The sequence below is a fragment of the Rousettus aegyptiacus genome, unplaced genomic scaffold (genome assembly GCF_014176215.1).
Source record: "Rousettus aegyptiacus isolate mRouAeg1 unplaced genomic scaffold, mRouAeg1.p scaffold_m13_p_1, whole genome shotgun sequence".
Lineage (NCBI taxonomy): Eukaryota > Metazoa > Chordata > Mammalia > Chiroptera > Pteropodidae > Rousettus > Rousettus aegyptiacus.
In genome coordinates, this window is record NW_023416284.1 from 163,483,654 (window position 1) to 163,495,719 (window position 12,066).

At 32.5% G+C, this 12,066-nt stretch overlaps 1 protein-coding gene and 1 pseudogene across 10 annotated transcripts in view; one reads left to right on the top strand and one right to left on the bottom strand.

Annotated features, from left to right (window-relative positions):
• The window catches only part of AHI1 (Abelson helper integration site 1), a 163,614-nt gene that overhangs the window by 78,278 nt on the left and 73,270 nt on the right, over positions 1-12,066 (bottom strand). For all 10 annotated transcript variants that reach the window (XM_036221956.1, XM_036221955.1, XM_036221952.1 and 7 more), the window contains one exon: positions 11,187-11,304. In XM_036221956.1, the coding sequence (XP_036077849.1) occupies positions 11,187-11,304 (118 nt within the window). The remainder of the gene's footprint in view (positions 1-11,186; positions 11,305-12,066) is intronic.
• LOC118605126 lies at positions 1,057-1,175 on the top strand (annotated as a pseudogene).

A 12,066-nucleotide genomic window follows, 5' to 3' on the forward strand; every position in this document is an offset into this window, starting at 1 on the left:
CTCAAACTCATAGGGAAGTTGCTAAGAACAACACTGAGAGGGATTCTTTACATTTTCATTCACTTTTCATTCAAGGAAAAAGCTTCCTTAAAACATACATTTAAAATTCTGGAAAATACAAATTGATATTACCTAGACGTTTCTATCATTATCAGAAGGTCTGGTTCCTAAACCAAGTTTCCACTGTTAGTTAACATTTTCAATAAGTGATGGATATTCATTTCCAGAAAACATTACCAGTAAATTCTATGATATCTCAGACTGCTCACTATCCAGACTAAACTGACTAAACCACAAAATGCAAAAGTATGCACTTAGCTAGTTGAAGAGAAACCTTAGAGCTATGCTGAGTAGTTTTAGAAAAGTATAACCTATCTAGAGAAAATGAGGACTTAATTTAGAGAAGTCCCCTTGCCCTGAATTTCCAGAGCCTACAATGGACACAAAGCAAAATGTTTAAAAACTAAAGCATTTCTTGTCACAGATTTCCCTTTTTAAAAAGTGACTTTGAGATACAGAAATTTATAGCAGAAAATAAATTATTGTTTTTATGATTTAAATGGTACTTCATTCTTTCCCCCTGACCAGGGAAGAAAACATTATTAAGAGCTGCTTCTTCGATTCTAACTGGTGCCCGCTCCAAGCAAAAATCAATAAATAAAAAACGTTCACTAGTTTTTAAAACAAATCACTTTTCACGGAATCATAGAACATAAAGTATGAAATGGACAGTTACTGGAAATATGTAAAATGTTAATGTGCAGGTGTGAGTATATATGAGTATAATGTGAAGGAATGAGTATATATGATTAATATGTAGTAAATTTAACCTTTTATATTAAACATGAATACTTTTCATTATCAGAGATGTGATTAACATTCTGATATACAGATGTCTTCTTTATAATACTGAAAAACTAAAAGTAACCATAATATTTAGCAATTCAAGAAAGGCTTCCAAATTATGGAATACTCATTTTATTCAAAACTATATAATACTATGTTTATTATGAGAAAAAACTTATGGAAAAATTGACGTAAAAAATTACATATTTTGTCTACAGCCATGCCACCCTAAACAAGCCCAATCCCTTCTGATCTCGGAAACTAAGCAGGGTCAGGCCTGGTTAGTACCAGGATGGGAGACCACCCAGGAAGACCAGCTGCCGTAGGCGTGAAAAATAAAAAATAAAGGATTGTAAACTGACAAGGTGCTTGCAATCTGTGAGATCAAGCAACAGTTGTTTAGCCTAAAAAAAAAATTGCACGTTTTGAAATATACTCATGTCATTTTGTATGCCTAATTGTCTTAAAAAGTGAAAAACTTGTCAATTTTAGTTCAAGATTTTAAAAACAGTAAACTGTATAACATGGCTGATATTAAACTACTAAATGTAGTCTTATTCTCAAACTTTAAAAAAAAATACAATCAAGGTATGTCTGGTTAAAAATAATTTATCTACTTTATAACCTGCTCTCTCACCTTGCCTGTTACGGCCATATAAAGTTGTTGCAATTCTTCCTTTAATCCTCACCTTTGAGTGAATTGAATACTGACAGTTTCATTTTACCCTGGAGGCAAAGCAGTGTTATAAAACATTTTCAAATGATAAGTCACTAAGATAAAATAACTTGCTCCAGGTCATAGTATAAGAACCTGGGTCTAAAGTTAGGTGTCTCTGATCTCTTGGCTAAGTGCTACCACAATATCATGTATTGATTTAAATGCAAAAAATAAAAAACTTCTACAGTCCCTATTCAAGTTAATAAATATTGCCTATTAATAACATCTCCACAATCATTATAATGAAATATCATGAAATCTTTGATATTGTATTCAGATATAAAGTTTTGAGTTTTAATTTTAAAAACATTATTTGTATTTAATTTAAAAAACTGGTAATCTATTCTTTATGGTGTAATGTCTATATTGTCCGGTGCCAGATAATAAAGATTTACATAGATTTTAGAGCTTTGAACTATCCAATATGATAGCTACATGTGGCTATCTAAACTAAAGTGTAATAAAATTAAAAATTTAGTTCTTAAGTCACGCTAGCCACATTTGTTCAATTACTATGTAGGGCTAGAGGCAACCATATAGCACTATGCAGTTCTAGAGTTCAGAAAAGAAGTCTAAACTGAAGATAAACATTTGAGAATCACTAGCAAATGGGTTTTATTTATAGTCATTAGATCACCAAGGAAGTGAACATATATAGGGAATAAAAAAGGATCTGACTGTGGTGGGATAATCTAATAAGACATGGAAGAGGAAGAAGAATCTGCAAAGAAGAATAAAGAGTAGTGGCTAATGAGATGAGAGGAAAACTGAGAATGTAGTGTCCTAGGAATCAGTATATTAAGAAGTGATCAAATGTGTCAAATGCTGCTAATAGGTAAGATAAGGACAAAGAATTGACCATTTGAATTAGCAATGTAAAAGTAACTGGCAGCTTTAAAAAAAAACAGATTAGAGATTAAAACAAGTTTATAGAAGATGAAGTTATTAGAAACAGTCTGAAAACATTATAGTAGACTGAAGTAGATATAGAATTTATCTAACAATGAAACTCAGAGAACCTATGAACACAATCGATTCAGCACATTAAGTAGGAGGTGAAATAAAACAAAATCCAGGAAAGGTTCATATGTAAAAACACTTAAGCCAAACAGGCTGCAGATCTCACATAAAATGGATGCTCCAGGCATTTATCTCGGTCAAAAACAAAAAACAAAAACAGTAGAATTGTCTCTAAAAAACAATATTGAACAAAGCTTTTGGTAAGAGTGAAGACTTACAGAGTAGATACTATTTTTCCACTTAGTCTCATTCTGACAATTAGTCTGACAGCCTGACTCATTTATCTTGCCTGTTTACCCTAAATATAAGCTGCCAGTTAGTATGTCTTAGCTATATATACAAAGTTCTCAGTAGACTTCCTGGTAAGGTGAATGAAATAGTGACATTATAGAGCTATTTATGCAACAGGAGAAACGCTATAGTTGTACCCATTCCATTTTTAAAAATAGACAGATGCCAAGGATCTTAGAAATCAAGGGGAAAAAAAATAAAAACATTGACATGAAAGAAAAAAACAGGACCCATAGAACAGATGAAAAAACTGAACACGGAGGAAGCCAACTCAGAGAAAGGAACTTAGAAAGATATAATGACATCCACAAAAGTTTGGTACTGGAAAAAAGGAACAAATAGGACAAGAAAGATTAAAAGAATGATTGGTGAATTAAATGAGATTTAGAATAAAGAAATGAGATTTAGAATAAAAAATTAGAACACTCTGAAACCAATTATTTAGAAAAAAGAAATGAGAAGAGTCAACAAAGATGATGAGTTCAGTTTCTACCTGAAAGAATGGTAATGCTTTCCACAGAAATGAGACAGAAGAGTAAAATACGGAGGCTTCCTTCAGGAAACTCAAGTTCACTCATGGCGCTGATTACACTTCTGTTACATATATGCCCCAAGTGGGTTACCCAATGTATTTTGCTACACAAGCTTGAGGTTGAATATCTTTTCTGAGATTAGATTTCATACTTCAGAGCCATATATACTATAATAGCTCTGTTAAGTTTTGCTTGACCTCTCAAAATTTTTCATTTGATCTTTTTTTAAAAAAAAGATGCTATATGCAAATAAATTCTCTAAATCTTCAAAATATTAAAAAAGCTAAATTAAGAAGTTCTTAACACATCAATTGGAAAGCTATAGAAAAGGCAAGCATAAGAATATCTATAAAATACAAATGCAATAATCTGGCATGTATTTTGGCTTTGTTAGGATTAAATTATGTAGCTTTTATATTCATTAAATTAATAAGATTTTTTAAGTTTCTTATAGTTTATGGCATTCAGTTGTTTTCTTTTAATTTTTCACTGAATATGAATATAATTGATTATCTTTTAAAATTAACCCACTGGGAAAATGCTACAGTGTACTTCAATAACTACATTTAGTAAATTCTTAAACTAAATACACACATACACACACCCATAGGGTAAAGGGCTAGAAAGTAGGAGGGAGGAGGAGGGTGAGAGAGGGAGGGAGAGGAGGAGAGGGGATGAAAAGAGGGAGAGGGAGAAAAGTAACTGAAAAAGTAGCTTCAAATAACTTTTCTATTTTTAAGAAATTGGGGGGAAAAGGTTGAAAATTCTAAGGTTGGAACTATATACTAACCATGTAAATACCATAGAAAATAGCTTCTTATAAAATAAATGGCTAGGAGATGGGTCAGCAAATTTAAGTTCATTCCAATCAGCATATTCAAATAGGAGAAAAGTCTGCATTCATATTCTCCCCTCAGAGAGTATCAGGACAAATTTAGTCTCTCAATGGGGAAATTAATACTAAATGCATATCCTTTGCATGAAGAACCATGCATTAAGTATACTGATATTTAAACGAGTTGATAAAAATGATTTTTTAAATTAGGGAATGATAAATATGTAGAATATACTTTATTAAAAGAGTTAGAAACACTTTACTAATTCATATGACATTATTCAGAATCTAGAGGGGCTTTTATTACAACTGAGGATAAATTTTAATCTTTAATAAGTGGATTAACTCAGATCACTGGAGAAATCATAGTATAATTCTGATACTGCTACTTAAATGGCATCTTAAACCTTTAATGTACAAAATATCTATTTTAGAGAATCTAATTATGCATGACACCAAAAAATAAATAAATAAAAGTCTAACGAAATCTCTGTCTTTGTGTAAGGGGAATATAAAATAGTCATGTGTTAAAGGGGAAAAATCCACATAATCAAGGTTGTTTGCTTAGTGTCCAGAAAAACCCAAATATGAAAATAATCTCACCTTCAGATTTTGTGTTGACTGGTATTTATGTGGAAAGCCCGGGTTCCAAAAGTTAAACGGGTTCTACTGGATTATTTAAAGTTTGAGATGCCTTTTTGAAAACTTCCTCTTCATATTACTTCATCTTAATGTCTTTTTTGACATACTTTAAAAATTTTATACTCATTATTTGCCTCTCTGACATGTCCTTTTTTTCTATAATAATCACTTAACACATTTTATTAAATTATGTTTTAAAACAAGATTTTCTCCATTCCTTTGGCCACACTGCAAACTGCATGATTTCAAACTCAGAAACAAAATCTAAAGAATCTCCCATAAAATCTTGTGTTCTTAAGTCTCACAAGATCTTATGGATTTCAAAGTAATAAAAATATTTTTCTGATCTTCATAATTTTATGATGTAGAAAATTCACATAAAGTAGAACACATTTTAGGTGGGAAGTGGCAGACTAGGGCTCAGGCCCAAGTCTTCAGGCCTTCAGTGCGTTTGGCACCATGAAGCACATGTCTTGACCTTAGATTGAACAAATTCCTTTTAAAAATCGTGTCATGAAAACATTATTCTTTTTAGTACCATAAAGTACATTTATCTACAGAAAATCAGTTAGTTCTGTAGATTGTCTTTTCTGTGACAGTGAATTAACTCCTTTAACGCATCCCACCACCTAAACTTACATCCTGGAATTCCGAAGGTTTGAAATCAGAATTCAATAAAACGTTCTTTTTCCATTAATAGTTTAAAGTTCATTACGTAATAGTAACAGAAAACTCTGCCAATTATGATGGGATGAGAAAGTTCTTTGAAGCTCATTTTACCTTATTTAAAATGGAAACCCCCTTTAACTATCACCTGTGTTTATTGAGTTATTCTAATTCTTAATTTTTGCCAAAATGTTTTTTTTCCTTCTTTTGAAATACAAGAACCATCTTGTTTCCAGTTTACATGTAATCTACCTTCTACAATGGGTTACACAAAGATATCACAGAATCTCTGGTGAAATTACAACCCAAGATTCCTTTTACATTTCAGTTAAACTATTTGAAAATTACATTTCTCTATAAAAAAATTAAACCTTAAGAAATACTGAAATCTGAAAACAATAAAATTTAACTGGAAAAATAGCTCTTAATTTTAAGAATTAAACTTTAATTTTTTACTCCTGGCCTAGGGAATAAGTGCACACTTGCAAAAGTCATAGAAAATAAACAGAAAAACACAGTTCTTCAAATATTATTCAACATGTAGAAGCACAAAACTTAAGTTGACAGATCTCTTAACCAATACTTAAGTCACTTGAATGATGTTATGATTTGTTTAAACCAAATACCTTGCCCTCTAGGATATGGTAAAAAGTTAGATTTAATAGTTGGCTATCAAGTTTAATACATATTTATATGGTCTAACGGAGAATGCAAAGAAAACATGGAGAAGACAAACTATTGGTTGTCTTAAAAACCATGTTATACTCTGCCTCTCTCATCAAACTCCAAGTCTACAACTAAAAAAGATAATATAAAGATTGTATTAATAAAGTCATATATTAGAATGATTCATTTCATTTTGCATTACTCATCTATTGAATATGAACTGAATTTAATTTTGCACAATGCCATGAAAACATATATCAAGCATATAAAAATGAAACATGCTGTCATTCAAATATAAATACACAAAAATAATACTGCCAATGGAATAAGCACTTCCAGTTACCCCCTGGCCCTCCAACAGTGATTGATTTTATTTTTTTACTGAATAACCTACATTTTTAAAATTTACTTCTATAATAAGGACTCTTGAGATGGTTGAGTAGGATCTGGGATTCTGATGGGCTGTCACAGAACAAAATTTCTCTGCAGAAAATCTCTCAAATTGATGGGAGACTACCACAGTTTCACTGGAATCAAGTCTTTAAAATATAGGCTTGGCAAATATTTAAAGGTCGAAGGTCAAAGAAAAATATAAATTGATTAATCCTCAGAAAATATCTCCTTGATATCTCAGTTTTGACAACTACGCCTATTCTGAATAGTACTGTTCAGGTTATTACTTTGCAGTATATCACAGACCTCTAGAGCTCATAACAAAAGACAACACCCACAACCCGAGGGACTTCTTGGCAGAGTGGGAGGACAATGGGCCAAGAACAAAAGAGTGGCTCCAGGAACGGTCTTCTTGAGCAGACAGTCCACTTCACATTCTGAACTTGTGTTCTTCTCCAGGAAGAGGCATTTTGGTGTGGTAAGGATAAGCACTAAGCCAGAAGTGAGATCTTGCTTTAGACACAACTGCCACTAGCTACCTGAGTTCTGACAAGTCGCCCTATTTGCCTCTGTTTCACTCTAAAGGGATTGAATACCAAAAGTTTCAAGGTCCTAGAAGCTCTAAGAAGATTTCACTCTCTACAATTTTAACGTTTACCTTACTTATCACAGTGTTTTGTTGAGAATAAGCGGACATATATGAAAGCATTTTGTAATTTTTTTAACAAATACACGTCGCCTGTTATTGTTTTAGAGATTTCCTTCTTTATACTATGGAAGTATAGAAACAATTTTGAGAGGCAGTATACATGGTGGGGCATTATGAGCTATAAACTTACAATTTAATCTAAAATGTTAAAATTACAATTTTCTTTCTTTTTTCTCCCAGCTTTACTGAAGTATAATAGACAAAGTTATACAATTTTCTTTCTTATATATCACTCAGGAAAGATTTATAGTTTTAACTTTAATACGATTAACTAATTTATCATTTTCTAATTAAGAACCTAGAATAACAGACCAATGAATAGTGTCTAAAATAAATATTTCATAAAAGTTATATTCAGATTTTTTTTCTCTTCTAACCCATCCCTTATTCAGACGCCAGCTGTATTTTTTTTTTTTAAAAAAACACCTTTTATCATCTTTCACACTCATACCTTTGGACAGCTCTATTTTACCTAGAAAAGAAAATGTGAATTACTCAGTAGGGCATAATTTGAGCCCAATCTACCTTTGCAGACTCAGTTTTTCCTAAACACATCCACCTCACATTTCCTCCAGCTAAACTAAGGCTCAAACCACTCCCTAGTGATACAAAGCTATCTTCTAAGTGTATATGTGTGGTTACCTGCTTCTTGGCTCAGTGGGCTTTCCTGAAGCCCCAACCTGCTAATGAGGCCTATGATGAAGACAAAGGCAAGGTCACTGAAGGTTTTATAAGACAGAGTAAGGCCCCCGGAACTCATTCTAATTGTGATAGAAAGACATTTAAGTTTTGAGCAGGGTAGTCAGATGATCTAATTTATTTTTCATGGAATCATGCTGACTGCTATGGGGAGAATAAGCTAAGAGACAAGAGTGGAAGTGGGCAAGCGGAGGGAAGAGGAAGAATCAGGAATGGCTCCTAGTTTTAGCTCAACAACTGGGTAAATGTGGTAGAGAGTGCTGGGACTGGGAAGACCTGGTGTGTGGCAGGGGAAGTGGAAGTGGGGGGAAGGGCTTTGTGGCAGGGAGTCAAGCATTATGTTTGGTCATGTAAAGTCTGAAAAACCTTTATTCCAGTGACGCTTTATTTGTACTGTGATTTTAGAATTTATCCCACTTTGAAATGATTTGCTATATGCTCACTGTCTCTCCAACCAGACTGTAAGCTCCTTGAGGACCGAGACTGTAATATTCAGTCCATATTCTTAGATGAGAGCCTTAAACAAAGTAGCTACTTAAAATGATTTCAGAATGAATAAGGTAGTACTCTAGAAACTGAAGAATACAAACCAAAGAAGGAAGAAATACTTTACTAGCAGTCTCCATTACCTAGAACTCACCCTAAATAAGGTCAATAGAAGTTAGAGCAGACCACAGACAATAAACCCACCTTGGAGACTAGCCTTGCAGCATTTAAACTCATATATACACACACACATCCTCAAATCAATCCTGTTCTTAAGCCTCTACCAAGATGGCTAGTGGGCCCGTACTGACTAGCTTTGTGTAAACAGCTTTTCTTTATACTGTAAAAGCCAAACATCTATAGATGTCATTTGACTATTTAGATAGATATTTAAAAATAAAAATCTTACTAAAAATCTATCTACATTATTATTTTTGCAGTTCTGTATCTCTGATTCTAACAGGTTATTTGTATAACCTGTTATATATACTTAACTATCCCCTTTTAAAACTGGTTTGAATACTGAATAGAATCCCAGAATTTTTAGGACAGAAACGCATCAAATCCAGAGCCCTTATGTACTTGTGGAGATCAGAAAACTGAGGCCTGAAGAAACTGTTCAAGACTCTATCGTCATTTAGCAATGGAGTCAGGTATAGAAACTATTTCACCTGTTTCCTAGAGCAGGATGTTTTCCACAAACCTGGCTTTTTAATGAAAAGAAGGGAGTAATTTGGTCATTTTGCAACAGACTACATATTCTGCTTTTTTAAGTTTTCTATACTGTAACATCTCAATAAAGTTTTAAAGAAACAAATTTTAAGGATTATGCCTTAAAATGAGGTCAGGCACATTAATAACTAAAACAAAATCAAGTAGAGCAGTGTTATCATGTGTATCATGTAGCTTAATGGTAATGCTTCTGAGAGAGTGGACTGGAGGCACACACATGCTATAACTACCCTGACTCAAGGCCTATTATGGCCAAGGAAAGCTAAAGGTAAATGGAGCCAATTCCGTGCACACTGGTGAAGTTTCTAAGGCTTGTCTTTATCATATCCAGCTTTCTCTTTATTCTTTCTCATTATTCGTTATCTTTCTCAGTGGTAATCCCTCTTCCATTTCAAAGACCTCCCTATCTATCCTCTCTGAGCTTTCCGTTTACAGAAAAGGAAAGAATTTTATATCTATCATTTATACCTTGTTGGCTGACAAACTTAAGATATTACTTGAATGAATTTTAATCAATATATTAACTCAACCAAACATTTCTGTTCTATGCCTTTAATCCTAAAGTATGAAATGAAAGATTTGTTCCCAGAAGAATTTTAGATCTCAGGAGAAAGATGATAGGGATCTACTGGTGGAGACAGATTCCCTCTCTTCTCACCAATAAAATGACAGGATCTGAAGGCAAACCAAGTATCTAGTTAGGGTGCAGAAAATAAGAGTCTAAAAAGACAGGACATGGTGTGCCCTCATTATACATATGAATGACCAATAAACACCATGTCTCCAACTGCTGGTAGATTAAATTTAGATTTCTAAAGTTTGGTATAACTTAATCGTTATAATGACTTGACGTATTCAGTATTTTCAAAGCTAGCATACACATACTCATCACGTCTACAATTTAAGTATGTTATATTTGTATAGTACCTTATGCTTACAAAGTATTTCATATGTGCTAGGTGATTTGAACTTCAACAACTTATAAACATCATTTCTAGTTTCACAGGTAATAAAGAGAACAAAAGGCAGTCAGGAATGAATATAAGAGTTCCAGATCCAAGTATTTTCTCACCATAATATGTAATATATAAAGCAGTATTAAAATACCTTGCTTATGTAAACTCCAAATACTTTCAAATTAGAAAATACTGTCCCCAAATATCTAAGTAAACTGTCAGTCTTCTCAAGCTCAAGTTTTTTCTTCTTATAATCTCTTTTTCAAAGATAATTGTGTTGTTATTCTCAGTTCTTATCTTTTGAAAAGAATTCAATGACAGAAAAAAATACTGTCCAAAACATATGAATAGAATAGTTAATAGCTAATGAATAGAAATAGTTACCTTTCAATCCCCAAAGTAACATTCTCATCTAAATGCTCATTCTTTGATGTTCTTTCAAAACCTTATTCAAATTAATATAAAACATCCACCTAAAAATTTGCAATTATATAGTTTGTCTCAACTCAGTGATTCACTTAGATTTCTTTAACTAGTTACTTTGCCTATTTTATTAATTTGCTAACTTTGAAGAAACATGATGTCACTGGCAGGTTTCATCCTATTTCTGCCAAAATGCATTTTCCTTGGATTCTTTGAAATGAATTATAACATAAAATTAATTATGATTCCTATACCTAAGGGAAACTGAATCAGATTTGATAGTAAACATGTTTAAAGCCCACATGTTTTGCTACTTTTAAATTATTATCTGTTCAATAAAATAGAGGTTGAGATTATCTACTATTAAATTACCAAATTCACATTTGCTTTTGAAATCTTTAGTAAATTTTTAAAGAAAAAAAGGACACTGGAATATAATTCAAGTGTGAAAACTGACCAAACTGACCATTATGATGCTATGAGCTGTATTTCTGAAGTTAAATAAATGAAATTCATGAAAAAATAGCATTTGAACATTTGAAAGAATAGTCAAAGGAAGGAAGGGGCTCACCGGTCTGAGTGGAATCAAACCGACGCAGAAGCTGACGAGTGTCCAGCACGTTCGACTGTTTTAACTTAGAGTGTTGTGAAGAGGATGGGGTTGAAGTAAATGAGAGATTTTTGTTGACCTGTAATAGAAAACGCAAATCAGAAACTAGAGCGAATTTCCTGGGTCACTGATGCAAAAACTGAATGAGAAATATTTGCTTACAAAGCACACTATGTCACGTGGTAGGTCAAAAGGAGCAGTAATGATTTACATGCTTAGTTTTTACGCTTACAAAACATAATAGGTTTTATCAAGAAAGGAATACAGTGGTAATAAAAGCATATTTAAAGTAAATCTGTCTTGCTAATAACACAAGTTAGCTTATGATGAAGTTGACATTATTAACAACAAAACAGAATGGTCCTAAAAGTTATGCAAAGAAATGCAAAAGATAAAAGTGACTCCTTTCAATTAAGAAAGAGTTAAATGTTTCATACCCACATTTCTCTAGCATTTTGTAAAAGAGCAGGTACTTCCTTTAAAGAGCCTGCACAGAAAACACCTGTAATATTCATGTTTATACACATCATGGTGACATAGATAACACAGCTGTAACCTAACTCGCCAAGTGAAAGTTTCCACTGCATCAAAAAGTCTTTTTCTTAAGACACTTTTTAAAAACAGATTAAAATAATGTTCAAGAAAAATTTCTATAAGTAAGTATGATGTTTCTATAATACAAAAAAACTACTATGATTGTCTGAGTGCAATGGTCTCACAGAAATGCATAAGTACAATAAGATAACTACAATTATCGAAAAATAAAGAATAGTCCACAAGAGTATTCAATGTTCATTAGTAAATTCATCTTATAACTTAGAATTAATTTCGGCATGATCCA